Source organism: Elephas maximus, chromosome 4 (assembly GCF_024166365.1).
Source record: "Elephas maximus indicus isolate mEleMax1 chromosome 4, mEleMax1 primary haplotype, whole genome shotgun sequence".
NCBI classification, from domain to species: Eukaryota; Metazoa; Chordata; class Mammalia; order Proboscidea; family Elephantidae; genus Elephas; species Elephas maximus.
Window position 1 is genome coordinate 109,994,792 of NC_064822.1, and position 21,675 is coordinate 110,016,466.

General features: G+C 41.7%; 1 protein-coding gene across 2 annotated transcripts in view; it reads left to right on the top strand.

Annotated features, from left to right (window-relative positions):
• Positions 1 to 21,675, top strand: part of NCKAP1L (NCK associated protein 1 like) — a 49,929-nt gene that overhangs the window by 14,030 nt on the left and 14,224 nt on the right. For both annotated transcript variants that reach the window (XM_049883358.1, XM_049883357.1), the window contains exons 8-23: positions 345 to 393; positions 490 to 646; positions 4,896 to 4,952; positions 5,588 to 5,684; positions 6,420 to 6,529; positions 6,702 to 6,834; positions 7,688 to 7,769; positions 7,961 to 8,019; positions 8,238 to 8,383; positions 9,673 to 9,805; positions 10,107 to 10,226; positions 13,038 to 13,183; positions 13,427 to 13,558; positions 16,595 to 16,813; positions 18,321 to 18,451; positions 21,576 to 21,673. In XM_049883358.1, coding sequence (XP_049739315.1) covers positions 345 to 393; positions 490 to 646; positions 4,896 to 4,952; positions 5,588 to 5,684; positions 6,420 to 6,529; positions 6,702 to 6,834; positions 7,688 to 7,769; positions 7,961 to 8,019; positions 8,238 to 8,383; positions 9,673 to 9,805; positions 10,107 to 10,226; positions 13,038 to 13,183; positions 13,427 to 13,558; positions 16,595 to 16,813; positions 18,321 to 18,451; positions 21,576 to 21,673 — 1,869 coding nt within the window. The remainder of the gene's footprint in view (positions 1 to 344; positions 394 to 489; positions 647 to 4,895; positions 4,953 to 5,587; positions 5,685 to 6,419; positions 6,530 to 6,701; positions 6,835 to 7,687; positions 7,770 to 7,960; positions 8,020 to 8,237; positions 8,384 to 9,672; positions 9,806 to 10,106; positions 10,227 to 13,037; positions 13,184 to 13,426; positions 13,559 to 16,594; positions 16,814 to 18,320; positions 18,452 to 21,575; positions 21,674 to 21,675) is intronic.

Here is a 21,675-nt window from a genome sequence, read left to right on the forward strand (position 1 = left end):
CCAAAAAGGGTGAAATCATGAGATGGTTTCATCAAGTCTAGCTCTCTTATTATTAAAAGTAACAACTGTTAAAGAGATGTTATATTGAACCTTTTGTTTGTCCTGACTTCCAGTCCAAGCTCCTTTTTATTTCCTCAATCATATTTCTTTTTCCTCATTCTACTCCGAGTGCCTCACCTCCGTTATCAGCAGATTTTCCAGCTATTGGTAAAATAGCTCAGCCTGGTAAAATAACAGTTGGTTTTGGTACTCAGATTCTAGTTTGACTGCCCTTGTTATTTTTCTCCTTTAGGGGAGGACTAAGTTAAATGACTGCTTGACCGTCTCTTCTTCTCTTCTCACAGATGGCCTGTGAGTACCTGTCCATGGAAGTGATGGAGCGCTGGATTATCAGTAAGCTTTGTGGAATTAAATGGGAATGGCTGTAGCAGCACTGCATGGAGAACACGTTCTAAAAGTCTTTCTCTGCACTGTTTTCCCCACCTACAGTTGGGTTTCTTCTTTGCCATGGTTGCCTCAACTCTAACAGCCAGTGTCAGAAGCTGTGGAAACTGTGTCTGCAGGGCTCCCTGTACATCACCCTCATCCGGGAGGATGTGCTGCAAGTGCACAAGGTCACCGAGGACCTGTTCAGTGGTTTGAAAGGGTGAGAGACCTTAACGCCGAACCGATCTTATTTGGGGATTTTTAGTCCCTTGTTACAGCCTTTGTCAGTCTCCAAGTGCCCCTGGAGTACAGGTGATAAGGGTTAATTCTAATGATTGAAGAAATATTTATCAAATACTTGCTATTTACTAGGTACTTCACTGGGTTTCGGAGCGCTGGTGGCGCACTGGTTAAGAGCTAGGGCTGCTAACCAAAAGGTTGGCAGTTTGAATCTACCAGTAGCTCTTGGAAACCCTATGGGGCAGTTTTGCTCTGTCCTATGGAGTCACCATGAGTTGGAATTGACTTGATGGCAACGGGTTTTTTTGGTCACTGGGTTTCAGGTATTACGTAGGCAATAAGATAGCATAGAGATTAAGAGCATGAACCCTGAAGCCAGACTGCCTGGATTTTAATTCCAGCTCTACCACTTATTAATTGTGTGACCTTGGGCAAGTTACTTAATTTTTTCATGCCATGCCTCAATCTTCTGTTCTATAAAATGGGGATAATAGTCCCTATCTCATAGGGTTGTTATGAGGAATAAAAAAAATTATAAAGCATATGGAAAAGTTCCTAGAACATTCTAAGTGCTGTACATATGATTGTTTCAAAAAAAAAAAAAAAAACAACAGACTCCTTGCTGTTAAGGAGCTTACAAATTGGTAGAAAATAGACAGGCAGTTGTGCTACAGTGAGGGTATTATGATGCGTAAACCCCAAGTGGCATGGAAGCATTTAGAAGGCCCCTTAAACTGGCCTTGGAGAATACAGAAAGGTTTCCTGGGAACAGGTAGACCTGAAGAGTTAAACAAATAAGGGATGCGTGTGTGTGTGTGTGTGTGTGTGTGTGTGTACGCACGTGCGTGGGTGTGTGTTTAGGACAGAAAGGCAGGGAAGGAGATTAAAGAAGAGAAAGAGTCCAGGCAGAGAAACTATCAAGTTTTCTAGGCAAGAGAGAGTACGGCAAATTCTAACACATTCATGTATTTCAGCGCATAGACAATGGGGATGTCAAGAGAAGGCTAGAAGAGGTAAATTGGGGCCTTATATGCCCTGCAGTAAGTCTGAACCTGCTCTAAGGATGATAGGGAGCCACTGAATGCTTTTAAAAAGGGGAATGACATAATGATATTTGCATTTTGGAAAAAATCATTCTGCTGCAGAGGAGATAAGAGATTAGATGGGTAAAACTAGAGGCAGAGATTAATTAAGTTAGGAGAAATTGAGGATAATGTCAGGGTTTCTAGCATGTATACCTGGCATGCATTAAGATAGAGAACATGTGACGAAAAGTAAGTTTGTAGGGGAAAGATTTTGAATTTAGTTTTGAACTAGTTGAATTTAAAGTGGACATTGAAGTTTGATGTGTATTAGGCCTCTGACTATGTGATTTTAGAACTTAGGAGCAAGGTCTGGTTTCAGATAAAGATTGGTGAAATGGTAATCCAAGTAATCTTTGAGATAACTTAAAGAAAACGTGTCAAGTGAGAAGAGAAGACAGAACCTCTGGGATAAGACAGAGGCAGAGAAGTCAGTGAGGGATATTGGGAAGAACAGGGAAAGTAGAAATCGAAGGAAAAAAACATTTCTAGAAGGAAGAACTAGTTGTCTATGTTAGAGGATACTGAGAGGTCAAATAAATTAAAGATTGAAAAGGATTCATTGGATCTGGCTACAGAGTGTCTTAATGCTCTTCTTGTGAACAATTTCAGTCGTGTGGTGAGTTGAAAGCTGGGTAGCAGGGGTTTAGGAGCAAATGGGAGACAAGGAATTTAATAAACAGCTCTTTCAGAAAGTTCTTCTTGTGAAGGGAAGAATAGAGAAAAGGCTATAACAAGAAGGATTTAAGGGATTAAGGAAAAGGCCAAAATACCTTTATTTTTTCTGGTTGCAAAAGTAACACCCAGAAATGTAAAAAATATAAAGTGGAAGCTGACTATAATCAAAACACCTGGAATAGTTTGGTGTGTTTCCTCCAGATGTCTGTGTGTGTATATCAAGGCGTGCATGTGATTTCAACCTTATATAAATAATCTTTGAAAAGCAATGGGTGGACATTAAACATTACGTTCTATAGTCTTTTTTTTTTTTTTTTTTCCTATATTTTGAGTTGCTATGAGTCGGAATCAACTCGATGACAATGGGTTTGGTTTTTGTATTTTGGATATCTTCCCATATCAGTCTATAGTGACTTTATCTCATTCTTTTTAAAGGTTGCATAATATTCTATTATATAAGTGTAACATAATTTATTTACCAATCTCCTATTGAGGGGTATTTGAATTGTTTCCACTTTTTTATTATTATCAACAATGCTGCAGTTAACATCCTTAGATATATATCTTTGTGAACCTATTTGAATATTTCTATAGGGTAAATTCTCAGAAGTGGAATGCTGGGGTAAAGGATATGGATATTTTAAGCTTTAATGACTCATCAAATTATCCTCCAAGCAGATTATACTGTTTATGCCACTATCTACAGTCTATGAGAATATTGATTCCTCATACCCTCATCAACTAGGTATTATCTTAAAAAAAATCATTGCCAGAGTTTAAAGAGAGTAAATCTAAGATTAATAATTGGAAGTTACGGGAGATAGATTTGTAGATTTGGATATGTATGAGGAAAAACTTCCTAATGATTACTTCCTCCAGAGAGTGGAAGGAATGTTTGAAGGGTGTTCATTCCACATCACTAAGAGAAACAACTAACATGTATGATTTATAATTCAGGGAGTTCTTTGACATAAATGGATCCTTGGTGGTGCAGTGGTTAAAAGCTTGGGCTTCTAACCAAAAGTCAGCAGTTCAAATCCACCAGCCACTCCTTGGAAACCTTATGGGGCAGTTCTACTCTGTTCTGTAGGGTCGCTAAGAGTAGTAATTGACTTGACAACAATGGGGTTGGTTGTTGTTTTTGATATAAATAATCTAAGTTGATCTTCATGATAAGTCAGATGTAAATGTGAATATCATTTTTTGTAAATGGGAGAATGGAGACTCAGTCTTGGTGTGACTCAGCTAATAAGCAGTGGAGCTAGAAAGTAAATTCCAGAGATTTTGACTCTTATTCCTGTTCTTTTTCCATCATATCATGTAGAGGTTGAAATAACTATCCATCAGGAATGCTGTGGAGTTGAATCCTGATTTAATTAAGATAATTTCCAACTCTAAGTTTCTTTGATTCTATGCTAAGTTCAATAAGGGAGTGGTTTGGAGAAGGCAAAATAAGAGGTTATGTTGCTCCACTAATGCAGTGGCAATGGTAGACAAGAGAAGACACATGTGAGTAAAGTAGAAAGCGACCAGTTTAAGGTAATGCTGGAATTTTGAACATGAGTGACTAGGAGAAACATTTGGTTACCAGAATCAAATATTGTAAGCAAACCAAGAACAATGAAAAGGCCAATTAATTTGGTGATTCAAAAGTTCACATTGATCTTAGAGAAAGCAGTTTGTCTAATGTCAAAGGCCTTGTGGGTCTCAACGGTCAATGAGAGTTGAAGAAGTAAAAAACTGAAAGTATATCCCTTGAGGAGTTTAGTGATGCGGGAGAATGGGCAAAGTTCGATAGATTGTCAGGGTCAAGCCAGGGTCTTCTTAGAATGGAAGAGGCTTTGAACTTTTTGGGAGAAAAGAAAGAGCCAGTGAAGAGGGAGAGATTAAAGAAACTACAAAGAGGTAACTGATAGTTATATTCTAAGAGGAGGTGGATGGGGAATGTGAGCCAAGGTAGAGCTGGAGTAACTGCTTTTAGTTGAGAGCAGGGCCTATATCATATTCATACACTTCTTTTATCCCCCTCAAACCTGGAAGTGTAAATCTAAGATTAAATCTTGACTTGAAGGTACTCTTGAAGCATAGGATGAGAAGTCAAGGGGTCTAGCCCCAGCTGTACCATTAAAGCCTTATGTAACCTTGGATGAGTAATTTTCCTTCACTAGGTATTATTTTCCTTCACTACGTATTATTTTCTTTATCTGCAAAATAATAAGGTATTATTTTCCTTCACTACGTATTATTTTCTTTATCTGCAAAATAATAAGGTAGAATTGATTGATCTCTAAGCTTGTTGAGTCTTTTAGTAATAGGCCATGTTAGAAAATAGGGTTTGGAAAGATCCAGCTAGTGAGGACTGCTTGTGCTCCCCCAGACTTTAGTTTGGAATCTCTGGGAACTGGGGAGGTGGGCAAGGCCCCTAACTGGTGGTATGGCCAACCCTTCTGTGCTTGTGTCAACCCTCAGGTATGGCAAGCGAGTGGCAGACATAAAGGAAAGCAAGGAACATGCAATTGCAAACAGGTAAAGTTGGGGAACGGGTTCCCTGAGAGGAGATGGAATAGGAATCTCTCCTGACCTTTGTTCTCACCTAAGCCACCCCCACTTTCTGTACAGCCTTTCTGCCTCAACCCAGGAACTTCTCCTGCCCCTGTAGAGTCTTGCGTTTTCTTACCAAGTCTAACTTTTGCATTGAACCTTTCTCCCGCTTGACGCTCCTTTTTAACTGCAGCTTTCCTCTGCGCTGCCTGTGGAGGGTTTTTAGAAATTTTATTGTGTTTTAGGTGAGAGTTTACAGCTGAAGTTAGTTTCTCATTCAAAAATTTATATGCAAATTGTTTTGTGACATTGGTCGCAAACCCCACAATGTGTCAGCACTCTTCCCCTTTCTACCCCAGGTTCCAGTGTCCATTCATCCAGTTTTCCTGTCCCTTCCATCTTTACTTTTGGGCAGGTGTTGTCCATTTGATGTCATACACTTAATTGAACTAAGAAGCACCTTTCTTCACCTGTGTTCTTGTTTATTTTATAGGCCTGTCTAATCTTTAGCTGAAAGATGGACTTCGGGAGTGGCTTCAGTTCTGAGTTAGCAGAGTGCTGTGGAGGGTTTTTAAGGGTGGGGGAGGCAATATTTTCTAGTTTCTGCCTTCCTTCCTCAGTGGCCAGTTACATTGTCAACGGCGACAGTTTCTGCGGATGGCAGTGAAGGAGTTGGGGAGTGTGTTAACTGATGAACCAGGACTACTGGGTCCCAAGGCAAGAGAAAGAAATGTTGGGGGAAGGGGGATGTGATGACCAAGGATAAGAGACTCTTTGGGGAGGAGGTGTTTTTGCATTCATGAGTTTTTGTATTTCTGAGTCTTTTGTGATCTATTTGTACATAGATATTTGATTTCCATTGAAGCTCCTTGGAGGACCACAAAGCTTTTTATATATCTTTTTTTGGCGCTAATCATAGTATATATTACAGCTATTTGTATACTTATCCTCTGTTTGAGTGTGAACTAATCGAAGACAGAGCTTTTTTTAAATCTTGTAGAACCACATAAATGCCAAATTATTTCTAAAATTAGTTTGATGGGGAGGGAATACTGGCTATGAGCTAATATTAACATGTACGTGTCTGATTCTGGGCACGTGCTGAGGTTTTTTTGTGTGTCTGTGTGTTTATTGGAAGCCCTGGTGGTGTAGTGGTTAAGTGTTACAGCTGCTAACCAAAGGGCTGGCAGTTCGAATCCACCAGGTGCTCCTTGGAAATTCTATGGGGCAGTTCTACTCTGCCCTATAGCGTTGCTATGAGTCAGAGTTGACTCCATGGCCATGGGTTTGGTTTTGGGTTTGGTTTTGGGTTTGGTGTGTTTATTATTGGACACTGTTGTTGTTGTGGCTATAGAATTGTGTCCATATTCATATTATCATGGTGGTTTTCTCTATGCTTTGCGATCCATTCTTTAAGTTGAAAATGCTTAATAGTCCCTGTACTCTTCTTAGGCACTTTTGGCTTTCATGGCCCTATCCTTCATTCGTGATGAGGTTACCTGGCTGGTTCGCCACACAGAAAATGTCACCAAGACAAAAACGCCTGAGGATTATGCTGACATGTTAGTATTTGATATGGTTAAGAACCTTGACCTTAGATGGACTGGGAAAAGGGTACAGGAAGGGATCAAATAATTTTAGGAAGTCTAAATTTCTGCCTTGTTATTACCGTCTTTGTCTCAATTTATATTACTGGTCTTATACATCTCTCTGTTCTCACCCACTCCTTTGTAGAAACATTGCAGAACTGCTTTTCTTGTTGGAGGAGATTAGAGCTCTTGTCCGAAGACACATCAAAGTGATACAGCAATACCACCTTCAGTACTTGGCCAGATTTGATGCACTTGTGCTCAGTGACATCATTCAGGTATGTTTAATTGATTATAGTTTGGAAATTTCAGGGTGGTCCCTGGTCATTTTCCTCTTAGAGCCACCCTGGTTGAATCTCATGTTCTGTAGACTGGGTATCAGAAAGCTTAATTTCCCACTCTATGTGTATATATATGTATGTGTGTGTGTGTGTATATATATGCATATATGTATATATGCATACATACATATATTTAAAAGAACTGATAATCTCAATAAGGAGCCCTGGTGGTGCAGTGTTAAAGCCCTCCCCTGCTAACCAAAAGGTCAGCAGTGTGAACCCACCAGCCATTCCATGGGCGAAAGATGTGGTAGTCTGCTTCCATAAAGATTTACAGCCGGAAACCCTGTCGGGCAGTTCTACTCTGTCCTACAGGGTCACTAGGAGTCAGAATCAACTCCATGGCATTGAGGTTTTTTTTTTTTTTTTTAATAATCTCAATAGCATTTTTTTCCTGGGTGAAGCTACACAGAAATAGGAGAAAACTGAAAAACCAAACCCTTTGCCATCAAGTTGATTCTGACTCCTAGTGACCCTTTAGGACAACGTAGAACTGCCCCATAGGGTTCCCAAGGAGCAGCTGGTGAATTTGAACTGCTGACCTTTTGTTTAGCAGCTGAGCTCTTACCACTGCGCCACGATGGCTCCAGGAGAGAAAATTAAAAAGAAACTGAGTGTTAGTGTGGGAGGAAATCAGGAACGTTCCTCTCCATCTCTTGCTTCGCATTTTTTCTTTGTTTGTGGCACTTACCAATTCCTTCTACCTTCATACACTGACCAAGCATTTTGGTCTTATTTTCTATCCTAGTGGGACCTATGCCCACTTGACATTACTCACCTTCACTTTCAGAACCTGTCAGTGTGTCCTGAGGAGGAGTCCATCATCATGTCCTCATTCGTCAGTACTCTCTCTTCCCTGAATCTCAGACAAGGTAACTGGAGGGAGGTGAGGGAGTAGAGCATTTATGAGGGAGAACATCTTTTCTCTAGAAATATCAGTCTCTTGATCTAGGATAAAAGAAAAGATGACTTGGGAGAGGATCGGCCATGCTGTGCAATCTGGATATTAGGGTGCTGTTTTGTTGTTTGTTTTTAAAATTTGCCTGTTTTTTTTTTTTTGTAGTTGATAATGGAGAGAAATTTGAATTCTCTGGTTTGAGGCTGGACTGGTTCCGCCTACAGGTAACAGTCTATTGGTGTTAATCGTCCCCCATCCTCAGATTTTCGTTCCCTCACAATCTCTTCTAATTTTATTTCCTAAGCTCTGCTATAGGGGGTAACTCAATCTTGGGAAACTGCTAATTGAACAGGACATACCGAGGCCAAACTGTAGTCCCAAGGCTGGGAGCCCTTTTCATCTCTCTTGTTTTTCTCCACCCTTTTCCCATCTCCAACCACAGGTATATACCAGTGTGACTAAGGCCCCCCTGCACCTGCATGAGAACCCTGACTTAGCCAAGGTGATGAACCTCATTGTGTTTCACTCCCAAATGCTGGATTCAGTAGAGAAAATGCTGGTGGAAACTTCTGACCTGTCTATCTTCTGGTATGTCCTGATTCAGAGCTCTTTATCAATTCGCTTGATCTCCTGCCAGTGTCTGTGAAGGATTGTAATTCCCCTAGACAGATAGGAAAGTATTTTTTCCTTTGAGATCTCCTTAAAGGCAGATGCTCAAACTGCACAGCGTACTCATTCAGTTTCTACCAGTAATCCTAAGCAACAGGAATTTGAAGTTGATTCGCTTTTGTTCTGTAGCCACCCTCTTTAGGAAAGTCATTTAGACTTTACACAGCCTTCCCTTCTCCGAGATAATTCAGCCACATGTCTTTTTCCAGTCTTTTATTATCTTCCCTGTTATCTTTGAAAACTTCTTCAGCTTTTTTTTTTTTTTTTTTTTGCTTTTGGGACATTGTAATTTAAAAGAGACATGGAAAACTTAAGAGGTTTAGTGGACAGAACTAAAAATAATTGAGAAAGCTGGAGCATAGGTCTTTGGAGAATGAAAATTAATTTGTCTTCCTTAGGTAGCATTCAATGTTTATTGGATGACCACTGTTGTATATAACTCTACCCTTTAGGATATTGAAAAAATCTAATATGTTGTTTCTGCTGTCTGTATTCAGTGTAAAAAAAAAAAAAAAAAGTTGCTGTCGAGTCAACCCCAACTCATGGTGACGGTATGTGTGTCAGAGTAGAACTTTTCCTTTACAGGGTTTTCAACAGCTGAAATTTTGGACATAGATCATTAAGCCTTTCTTCTGGGGTACCTCTGGGTAGACTAAACCTCTAAACTTTTGATTAGCAGTCTACCCCATTAACCATTTGTACCACCCAGGATTTCATATGCAATATAGGCGAGCATAGATATAACAACCGCATGTGAAAAGGACATCAACATAATAATTGTAAATATAAAAAAATGTAAAATGAGTGCACAATGCTGAGAGGATATAGGGTTGAGGAAAGATAAGTCTCATGAAATTAACCTGAGGAGGATTTCTGGAGTTGGAATGTTGAATTTTGGGAGGGATGTGAATTAGCAGTATTCAAGGGGTTCTAAATTAGGGGGAATGGCCCAAATCATGCAGAGGTTCTGAGGGAGGAATGACAAGTTTTGTACAAGAAAAGGGAAGAAGATTGTCATTAAACCACCCTGGGGTCCGTTATAAAAATGTCTGCAAGAGTTAGGTTTCCCTTCTCCGTCAGGGTAAGGTAAATCAAGGAGGTAATGGTGGGTATCAATAAATATTTATTGAAAGGATGACTATTCTCTCCGTCTCAGGGGGACCAGCTCCTGTGCCATGGCTCTAAATCTTCTTCCTCTTTCTCTGCAGCTTTCACCTCCGTGTTTTTGAGAAGATGTTTGCTATGACTCTGGAGGAACCTGCTATGTTGCGTTATGCCATTGCCTTCCCCCTGATTTGTGCTCATTTTGTTCACTGCACTCACGAGATGTGCCCAGAAGAGGTTGGTGTTTGGAACTCCAAACCTTGTCATCTCTCTAATCACATTTCATCCTTATTCCCCCAAATAGAAAACATATCCTCAAGGGTTGATTTTGATCCCAAGAAGGGTACAAACATAGGGATGTGAAACGAGTCCCTAAATATATCTCAGCTTGATGTGGAATGTGCCCTCTCCCTCTGGGTCTCAGTTTCTTTTGTAGAAGAAACTGGGTAGCTCAGGCAAGAGGATCAGAGCAGTATTATGAGTTAAGAAGCAGCTACCCTGGTGATGACAATTTCTTCCTTTGTCCCTTTTCCCACAGTACCCTCATCTGAAGAACCATGGCCTTCACCACTGCAACTCTTTCCTGGAAGACTTGGCCAAGCAGACCAGCAACTGTGTCCTGGAGATCTGCGCTGAACAGCGAAACCTGAGCGAGCAGGTAGGCCTGGTTATTTCATTGTTTCTGCTTCCCCTCTGCCATTGTGTTCTTGAGTTTATGGCATGATTCTTTTCTTAGTACAGTCCCTTCAGTCTTTACTATCTTAGGTCTAGATCAAACCAAATCAAACCCATTGCTTTCGAGCCAATTCCAACTTACAGCAACCTAATAGGATAGGATGGAGTAGAACTGCCCCATAGGGCTCCCAAGGCTGTAATCTTTACAAAAGCAGACTGCCACATTTTCTCTTGTGGAGTGACTGGTGTGTTCGAACTGCTGACCTTTTGGTTAGCAGCTGAGTACTTTAACCAAGGGTTGTGCCACCAGGGCTCCTTAGGACTATGTTGAAGTTTCTAAAAATACTCTTATTTGAACAGCTGGACTCCAACAAAATCTGTGCTCTCATGTGAAGAGTTCCAAGAGATGAGTTAACTTTCTAATTTTCTTCCCCTTCTCTCTTGCCTCTGTGTACACAGGCTTGGGACAGTGGCCCACAGATCAATCGTAGGACATTTTATCTGTCTCTTCTCTTCTACCCATCTGTATCCTGATCTGTGGCCATCTGAACATTTTCAGTCACCTTGTCTGTGTTTATCCTCAGGGCTGCTTTCTTGTCCTTTTATTCTCGTTTTTCCCCTTCTCCCTTCCTTGACTGACTCACAGCACCTGGTCATGATTAGTTCAACCTAAATTTCAGAAAATTCTAAAATGAGGAACTTGTTTTGCTGTTGCCCTGGAGTCTTTTAGGTTGCCAGGACTACCTACCCTTCCTGGATTTGAGTCACGCTTAGTAACAACTTTGGTGAAAAGAAAACCAGGTGTGTGCATGTGTATGTGGCGGGGGGAGGGGGAGGGTACATAGGCATAGCTACATTATAACTTAACTTTCTGTTTTCTCATATGTAAAATGGGACAAAAATATTTTCTTCATAGAGGTGCATAAGGATTAAATGGAATAGAGCACATAAAATTTTTGGTATACAACAATCAATGAATGTCAGCTGTTAACATTATTTGGATTTACTGGGCACTAAGCCCTGTGCTCGATTTTTGGGGTCAGGTCTCTAAAGGAGGGTACACAACCCCTGCCCTTGGGGAATGTTTCAATCTGATTGAGGAAGAGAGTACAAAACATGTTTCAAAGAAATTTAAATAATTAATGCAAGGAAGATATGCAAACAAGTATAATGGGTGTATTCATCACTCGGTTTGAATAGCTACTACGTGCAAGGGGCATGGTTAAGGAGATTTGCTCAGTGCTTTGTCAGGGATGACTAAAACATGATGTGAGCAATTGTTTTCACACACACCAGAATCTTTGCAACCCAGTGAGTATTAGCCCATCCAAAGTTACCGTTTTGAGTAAATAATTGTGTTAGTTATGTTGCCGATACTACTGGAGTTATAATTTTTTGGAATGGCTCTCAGAATCCACCGTAGACACTTTATTTATATATATATAGGAGCCTTGGTGGCCCAGTGGTTAAGTGCTTCACTGGTACCGGAAGGCTGGCTGTTCAAACCCACCAGCCACTCTTTGGTAGAAAGATGTGGCAGTCTGCTTCTATAAAGATTTACAGCCTTGGAAACCCTATGCGGCAGTTCTACTTTGTCCTACATGGTGACTATGAGTTGGAATCAACTCAATGATAATGGAGAAATATATATAAAAAACAAAATTTTGCCATTTTAAGTGTATAATTCAGTGCCATTAATTACATTCACTTTGTATAACCATCACCATTATCTATTTCCAGAAGTTTTTCATCACCCCAAGAAGAAACATAATAACTCCCCATTCCTTCCTCCCCACAGCCCCTGATAACCACTAATAAACTTTGTCTCTATCCATTTCCTTTTTCTAGATATTTCATGTAAGTTGGGTCATATAATATTTGTCCTCTTGTGTACCATAGACACCACTGAATAATATCAGGGTTGATACATCTTTGTCCATCAAGGTAGACTTGATTCTTTGAAACGGCCAAGAATTTGGATTAAAAAAAAAAAGTGTGACTAGTAAGTAACAAAACCATATTTCCTGTGTGGCTCCTATGTTGCTCTAAATGCAATTCCAAAGGAGGAGTTTTCAGATACACTCTGCAAGTTGTTAGCAGCACTGGAATAAATACAATTCTGTGGTGATTGCCTTGAAGAAAATACCTGAACGTATACATTCTATCTTATACTTCCTGTATGGCTAACTGGGGTATTTTGGTGAAGAGAAAAAACGCAGAATTGATGTTTAAGCTAACTAGCAAAAAATACAATATCTTATTTCAAGAAAAGAGGAGGTAGAGAGAGAGTGGTGGCCATGTTGTGAGCTCTCTGCGTTCGGAAGGCTGTGGTGGTGTGGATAACTGTTTCTATGAAATAGAATATGAAGGAACAAAGCAAAAGAGATGGTGGTTCCATACTAGCAAAAATAGCTGTTTTCCCAGATTGGGAGACCCTAGAAAGCGCAGCTGAGTGAAGTTCTTAGATCTTGTTTTTTTTTTAACTTGTATTTTTCCATTAGGAAACACTCTCAGCATGCGGGTGGGGGTTTGATGACCAGATCCCTGAAAGACACTGCCACTTTGAGACTTTGAGCCCATAAATGGGGAGGTATTTAATGAAAAATAAAAGAGGTGAACACATTACAAATGGGTCCTCATTAGAGAAAGAGAAACATGGAAGGAGAGAAAAAGGCAGAAAGATAAAAGAAATAGATAATAATGTAGATACTTTGTTTTTATAACTATTAGATGGGATTCTCTGCTGTTTGGAAGCTAATCTTGTTTCTCCGTTCACCTATGTTTGTTTCAAAAGCTTCTACCTAAACATTGTGCGACCACCATCAGCAAGGCCAAGAACAAGAAAACCATGAAGCAGAGGCAGATTCCCAGAAAGGGAGAGCCGGAAAGGGACAAGCCAGGAGCTGAAAGTCACCGGAAGAACCGCAGCATCGTCACCACGTGAGGACATGGGCCCCAGAGGGCAAACTGGGCACTGCATCAAAGAAGGGAGAGAAGGGAAGAGGGAAGGTGATATAGCAAAAGAATGTGGAAGTCATCATCAATGTGTACCATTCTAGGCTGAGTATCCCTAGAAGATGAAAGGAGCCTGAGGGTCATAGGTTGAACAAATCCTTCCCAGATACTAGTCAGCAGTGCCAGACCTGTAATCAAGGCCCATTTTACTTTCTCAATTTTACCCAGCATGGACAAGCTACACCTCACCTTGACAGAATTGGCACTGACAATGAATCACGTACACAGTTTTTCTGTGTTTGAACACACTATCTTCCCTTCTGAGTATCTCAGCAGCCACCTGGAGGCCAGACTCAACAGGTATTGCTCTTTTCTTGTCTTCTATGTTTGCATGATATGGTAGTTCTCAAATATGTGTTCCTTTACTCTCCTCTTGGTGGTCATGCCACACCCTGGAGATTCTGACACAGTCAGTCTTGATAAAAAACAAATAGAAACAACCGCAATCCTCTACAAATGGTTTTGATGAACAGCCAGAATTGGTCACCATTGGTAGATTGATCACCATAGTAGACTGATCAGGGCCTTTGTTTACAGCCAGAGCACCAGCGTTGACATCCTGGCCATTAGCTAAGAGGCTGGAGCAGGTTATCTAACTTGCTTGAGCCTTAGTTTTCTCCCCCGTAAAATAAGAATGATATTTATGTTACAGGTAATTGAGAATTACCTGTAATTGAAAATTGGTAGTGAGAATTAAAGATAATAATGAATGCAAAGTTTCTGACATATAATAGGCCTCAGTAAAATGAATTCCCTTCCCCCTGTTTTGCCTTCTTTCTGTTGTCCCCCCAAATTAGGAGGAACACCCCTATCATTAGAATTGGGCACTATCAGAAATCAGGGAAGTAGGGGGAGGAATTATTACAGGTAATCCCCTGATCTTCTGTTTTATTTTGGAAAAGTAGTATATTCATTCATTTATTCAGCAAATATTTATTGAACACCTTCTGTGTGCCAGCACTATTGTAGAAGCTGTTAATACAGCTGTGTACAAAACAGATAAAACCCCCTGCCCCCATGAAGCTTACATTCTATTGAGGGAGATAGACAAAAAAATAAGAAGTAGAATATACAGTGTGTTATGGTAATAAGTGTAAAGCAGAAAAATAAAGCAGGAAAGGGAGATAGGAAACATGTGAATGGCGGGGTGGTGGGGGGTGTTGCAGTTTTAGACAGGGTGGCCAGAGAAGGCCTCCTTGAGAAGATGATATTCGAGTAAACATCTGAAGGAAGTGAGGAAGCCAGCCAAGTGGCTGTCAGGGGAAAGAGCATTCGAGGCAGAGAAAACAGCAAGCTCTGAGGTGGGAGCAGACCTGGTATGTTAAAGGGACCTGGAGGAGGCCGGTGTGGCTGGAGCAAAACGAGCCTGGGGAGACTGGTAGGATATGAGGTTATCAGAGAGGTTGGGGGAATTGCAGATTACGGAGTTGCTTATATGTCATCGGAAGGACTTTGACTTTTATTCTGAGGGAGTTGAGGAACCTCGGGGGTTTTGAGCATAGGAGTAACAGGTTCTGACTTAATATTTCAACAGGATAGCTGTGGCTGCACTAGTGGGTCAAGGGTGGAGACAGGGAGACCAGTTAGTAGTCTGTTTTAATTGTAGGAGGTGCAGATTTATTTTATAACTAGGATTTTACTTGGGGGATAGTAAAATTAGTTTGTTTTCCTTACATACATATTAATGATACGGAAGGAAGGGTCTCAGGTACATACACAACGTCAAGAAGATAGTTTCATAATTGTTCGTGTGCAGACCTTTAGAAGTTGGTAGTGGTTTCCAGGCCCTGTAGCAGCATGGGTGTGCTATTTTAGTTTTCCATAAATATCTCTGGTACTTTCTTCATTGACATAATTGTTCCCAAAGCCCCAAGGCTGGCCTAGAGGTTTGGTCTTAGTGAAAACTCTGAAATAGATTAGGTTTGCCTCCAGCCTGTCCCTTATGTATTATTTTCCTCCAAGTGGTACCAAGTGTTAGGCACCTCCTCTGTTTTCTCTTTCATTTGGGAAGTGGGCCGCCCTCCTGCTCCATTCTCCTCCTGCATACAAATTTCCTCAAACAACAGCAACAAAACACCTGCTTCTATAGGAAGAATATGATAAACTCATTCATAAAAAATCCAGTTGCTGTCAAGTCGACTCCAACTCATGGTGTCCCCACGTGTGTTAGAGTAGAACTGTGCTCCATAGGATTTTCAACGGTGGTTTTTCAGAAATAGATTGCTAGACCTTTCTTCCAAGGTGCCTCTGCGTAGACTTGGACCTCCAACCTTTTGGTTAGCAGCCATGGGCATTAAGCATTTGCACCACTGAAACAAAAAAAAAACAAACCCATTGCTGCCAAGTCGATTCCAGCTCATAGCAACCCTACGGGAGAGGGTAGAACTGCCTCAAAGGGCTTCCAAGGAGCGCCTGTTGGATTATGAACTGCTGACCATTTGGTTAGCATCCGTAGCTCTTAACCACTATGCCACCAGAGTTTCCTTGGACCACTCAGGGACTTCTAAAACTCATTCATATTTGAAGTATAAATGACTAACAAAAGCTGGAAGTGTGATGTTCTTCTGTCCCCTACGATTTATATTCTAATAAGTAAAAAAGCCTGAGGTCAAAGTTGTGTGCCTGCAAGCCAATTCCCACCTATACTGACCCTGTTTGACAGAGTAGAACTGCCCCTTAGGGTTTTTTAGACTGTACTCATTACAGGAATAGACCTAAGGTCTTTTCTCTCGGGAAGCTGCTGGTAGGTTCAAACCACCAACCTCTCGGCATCCGAATGCTTGACCATTGAAATCTCAGGCATCTGTGGGGGGTATTAAGAGATGGGGGTCCATGGGGAGGGGTCTTCCTGGTGTTTCTCTGAAATAATACAGTGTAGGCAATTACTCCATTTTCTCTCAGGTTGGCTGTAGCTGCATGTCAGCTAAGTGTGCTTTCTATCCAGCCCTGGCTACCCTGGCCACTTGGGGATTACACTGCATTCCCGTGGATTTCTGGGTGTGATTTTCCAGTTCTGACAGTGGTTGGAACAAATTCTTTCCAAGGAGAAAAGACAGCTACTGGCACTGAAAATGCAGGTGGTGTGGGCCCTCAGGTCCCAGCTCTGCAACTTTCCACCTGTGTGATCTTCAGCAAATGGTTTAATGCCTCCATATCTCAGTTTCCTCACCTGTAAAATGGGGATAACAATTGTACTTACCTTATTGGGTTACTGTGAGGTTTAAATGAGATAATGCATGTAGTAGAATCTCAGCACACTGCCTGGAACACAGTATACATTTGATGAATGTTATTATGTTTGTCACTGTGATTGTAATTATGATTTTTATCACCTAGAGCCATTGTGTGGCTGGCTGGCTACAATGCACCTACCCAGGAGATTGTAAGGCCTTCTGAGCTATTGGCAGGAGTCAAAGCATACATTGGTTTCATACAGTCACTGGCCCAGTTTTTGGGTGCAGACGCTTCCAGGATCATCCGGAGTGCCCTCCTGCAGCAGACACAGCCACTGGACTCATCTGGGGAGCAGACTATTACCACTCTCTACACGAATTGGTCAGTGCTGCTTATCCTCTCCCACTGCCTCACCTCTTTGTTAGTGTGCTCTCCTTTGCACAGTAGGACTCCAGGGACCAAGCATTTTAGCTCCCAGGGCCATAGACGCTTGTTTTTGTTTGATGATTAGAGCAGTAAATTGGGGCAAACGCAGATATCCTTATGTCCACTGCAAGGTTTCCTTCTAACTTTCCATGTAACATCTATCACCCTACCCTGCAACAGTTTGATCTCTTCTTTTAATCTCCACTTCTTAACCTTCCTTTTTCTGGATTCTTACCATTTGGATTTCAAATAATTTCTCTTCCTCTTTCTGAAATTCTCATATTTCTTTTTCCACCCCAGCTTTTCTGTGTACCGCCATCTCTGTGGAACGCCACCTCCGCATCCCCAGACAGGACCCTGTCAAGTCTAGCAGACTGTTCTTAATTAGGAAGGGGACCTCTTCAAATCTGGAGGAGGTGGGAGTCAGACTATTTCTTTTGGGATTTTAAGGAGTCGAAAGGAGTCGATTCCTACCTCCCCGAGCCACTGGGTGGCGCTCTTAATCCAATATCAACTCAGTAGGAGTCAGCTGCAATGAAGAGACCAGTGAGTATGGGAAAGGCTTAGACAAGGTTTGCAAATACACATGTCAACAGTTGCCAGGTAGGTAAGGTAAATGGGTGTCATGGGCTAGGTAGGGACTTGGAGGAGTTGGAGAAGGCAAGGGGGCAGCCACTAGTCACTTCCAGCTGCTTGCTGGTCCACTAAATCTTTTATTTTTAACGTAAAAATTTTCAGTTTTAAAAATTTTACAATTAATTCCAATTTAAAGAGAAAAAAAAAAAAAAAAAGACACATTCAGCAACTGGGTTTGGCCTACCTGCAATTAGTTTGTGATCTTTATAAGACACAGACCAGGAGCTAGAGCCTGGGTGAGGGACAGGGGGTTGGCCAAGACCTCCTCTGACGACGTGGCCAGAGCCCTGCCCCTCTCAGCTTGCCCAGAGGTCGGGGTGGGGGGGTGGGGGGGTGGGGAGTATTTGGAGGCTGGATGACCACTGTTCATTGGGCCTCTCTCTGCCAGAAGATCTGACTTGAGACAGGCTTCCAGGACTCCTGAGCCCTCAGTTCAGCATTCTCACTGGAGAGGCCGAGGCTAAGTATATTTCAGAGAAGCCTAATTAGTGGGGATTTTTTTCTTGTCAGGTTGGGCCTGTCTTACCTGACAGAGTAGGGCCAAGGGTGAGGGGAGCGCAGTAGTTGGAAAACAACAGGGGCTGGGGAGAGGGATGTAGTGCATTTTGACAGCATAGTGAAACACCCTGTAGATTAGAGCCCAAGTGGAACATTACTGCCAATTGTTTTTGAACCAACAGGCTGGGGCCTTAATTAGAGCATTGTACTGTCTTCTTTGAACCTCTTCTTCCTATCCCAGCTTTTAGCAGAGTTTCTCCTTCTGAGCCCAGTAGTAGTGGCAGAAGGGAGTGAACACTAATCTCTGCTTTCCCGATCAACCCTGTAGGTACCTGGAAAGTCTGCTTAGACAGGCAAGCAGTGGGGCCATCATCCTTGCCCCAGCCATGCAGGCCTTCATCAACCTCCCCAGAGAGGGGGAGCAGAACTTCAGTGCAGAGGAGTTCTCTGACATCTCTGGTAAGCCTGGGGCCTGGTCTCCTTGTCAAGGAGCTGGGCCTTTCCCCTCAATATAGTATCTCAATACAGGCCCCACCTAAACTCTCCTACCCTCCCAGAGGCCCACTTTACACTCTCCTCAGCATCTCCGCCCTAGGGAAGGTAGACGGGGATTCTAAGCTAGAATTGAGGAATGGTCTGGGGGTTAAAGGTGGAGAAAGAAAATGGGGGGAGTTAAGGGTACTCAAGTCATCGAAGGTATTTATTCCTGGAAGGGTGGTAAATGGTTATTCTTCATTTCCACAAAGAATAGAAGAGTAGGACATATAATGAAGGGCAGAGGATAAAGTGTCTAGAGGACGTCCTCATGCTTGGAATTATTAAACAGTGGTCTGATGTCATGGCATCTTTTTCCTTAGTGATAAAGTTTGGAGTTTTAGCCAGTGCTTGAATTGCTGATGTTTAATAATTGTTATTGGGTGCCATTAATTCCAACTCATAGCGATCCCATGTGACAAAATAGAACAGTCCCAAGGGTTTTCTTGGCTATAATCTTTACAGAAGCAGATTGCCAGGTCTTTCTCCCTGGATGAGAGCTGCTGGGTAGGTTCAGACCTCCAGCCTTTCAGTTAGCAGCTGAGCATTTAACCATTGTACCACCAGTCTCCTTATGCTTAATAATAATACAATAATAACGATGATGAAATAATGCCTGACATTCCTTGTAGGCTAAATTCTAAATGCTTAGGCGTATTAACTCATTTAATCCTAACAACGGCCTTGAGGTAGTTACTTTTATTACCCTATTTTACAGACAAGCAAACTGAGTTACAGAGAGGTTAGGACCTTGCCTAAAGTCACACATTTGTAAATGGTACAGCTGGGATTTCAACGCAAGGCAGTCTAACTCCAGATACTGGGTGCTTAGCCACCATTCAGTGCTGCTTCCCAGTGTATAGAAGTGCTCCTGTGTTTCAAGGCGGGTGGGGAGGTAAGGAGCATATAATGAATGAGTTGGGAAGCTGGTCTCTTTTTAAATAGAGTTGAAGCCATACAGATCCCCCCTTTTTTAAGCTGATGTGAAATTCTCATAATGTTAAATTAACTGTAATTTAATCATTTAAATTAAAATTGTTTAGCCATTCAGTGGCATATAGAACATTCAAAATGTTGTGCGACCACCACCTCCATCTGGTTCCAAAACATTATCATTACCCCAAAAGGAAAGCCTGTATCCATTAAGGAGTTGCTCCTCACTCACCCCAGCCCCCAGGCCCTGGTAACCACTGATCACATACAGATACTTTTTAATAGATTGGTTTTACCGACTGACTGATTCATGAACTATGCTACTACTCTGCTTCTCCTCACCTCCATATAAATCATGAATCCTGTGTGGTTGGTGGGTCAGGTAGGAGATGCTTCAGTGATCCTGACCTCTCCATTCTTCCCTTTCCTTGGGAGTATTAAGAAAGTCAGAATACACAGTTCTGTTTTCCAGCTCTGCCTTCTTCTTACCCTCACCCAACTCTATCAGTATGCTGACCCTACTGTTTTTACCTGCTGGAGGTTTCAGATGTCCCCTTTTCATCAACTCTACCTACAAACTGTAGGCAGCCTCTAAAATCAGCTTTATTCCTTGCTGACAACTGACAAGCAGCAGGAGGTAATGCTGATTCCCCCTTCTACCACCCCACCCCAGTTTCCCTGGGTTGCCATGGTGATGGGGCAATGCTACTGTAAAAATAGATAGATGGAAAGAGAAAGATGCCCTAGGGTTACTAGCCTACAGTAGAGAAGACTGGAGTAAGAAGGTTTGGCAGGTTCCAACGGGTCAATCAGCGTTGTCTTCTCCAGCAGCTCCAGAGGAATGTGATTCAGCCCCTCTCCCCCTGTGTCAGCCATTTTAGCATTATTTAAGTTCACCAGTTAGGAAATCTTTTTAGAGTTCTAATCTCAGTTCTTTCGATTATAAATCTAAAAATGTCTAGTAAATATCCATTCTGGACAAGGTACTGTGTCAACTACTGTGTTCTACTTCCTCTGTCATTGGTGGAGGTGGACATTAACTGGTCTTGCCTTCAGAGACTTGAGTATGGAGCACTGACTTGCTTTTCTATCTGAACTCTTATTAACTCTTTTAAATTTTCCTTTCTCCTACTGGTCTCTTGTTACTTCTGGTCTTTTATGGCTTTAACTGCTGAATGGGCCTATAGCCAAAGATCATAGCTAGAGTCCTCTCCTGCCTGTATTTGTTACTAGTGTTTCTAACATGGGATTTCCCCGGGCAAGTTTTATTTATTTCACAAAGGGCCACAAGCAGGCTTGAGGGAAGAAAGATTTAGAGAAAAAAAAAAACCCTGAGATTCTGGGGATGTGTGTTGATTTTGAGAAAAGAAAACTAGCCCAAGGAGAGGAAAACTTGGACAGTGAAACATTAAATAAAGGAAGCAAAGGGAGGAACATACAAAAAGCCAGACCTTAGGTAAGGAAATAGTTTTGGTATCTAGACATAGTGAGGGTTAAAAGAGGCTAGGTTTTTAGCACCAGCCCCTAACTTGGCTGGGTGATCTTGGACAAGCGCTTAACCCTCCTTGTGTATAAAACCAGTGTGACAGTGCACGTGGAAGATCCTTGTGCAACATACCTCAGAGGGCTGTTAATGGTGATCATCATAATTATCCCTTATTTATATATATAGTTACAGTTTTCTAAAATTCTTATAATGTATCACAATCTTACTCTATAAGGTATTTCAGGGCAGCTATTAATTACTTCATCATATAGAGAATTATAAAATTCAGAGAGGCTTTTATAGCTAATAAAGCTAATACAGCTAGCACAAGAGTAAAACCCAGGTACAGGTGAAGGGGCTAGGGAATGTATAGATTCTTATAAAAATGTAAAGTAAAATAGTTATTATCTGTTGTAAGTCCTGGTGTACATATCAGTGGGGACATGGTAAGCCATTGCACATGCAGGCCAGAGCTCTCACCTGAATGCGGGATTTTACTTTTTCTCCCCAACCTCCCACTTCTTTTCCTAGCTGGAAAACATTTTAAATGTTTGAATTACCCTATAGTTGTTGTGCAAATGCCCCAGTGTCCTTTGAGTCCCACCTGGGACCTCTGTAACTCTATTCTAGAGATGCGGGCCTTGGCTGAACTCTTGGGACCCTATGGCATGAAGTTCCTGAGTGAAAACTTGTTGTGGCACGTGACCTCTCAGATCGTGGAGCTGAAGGT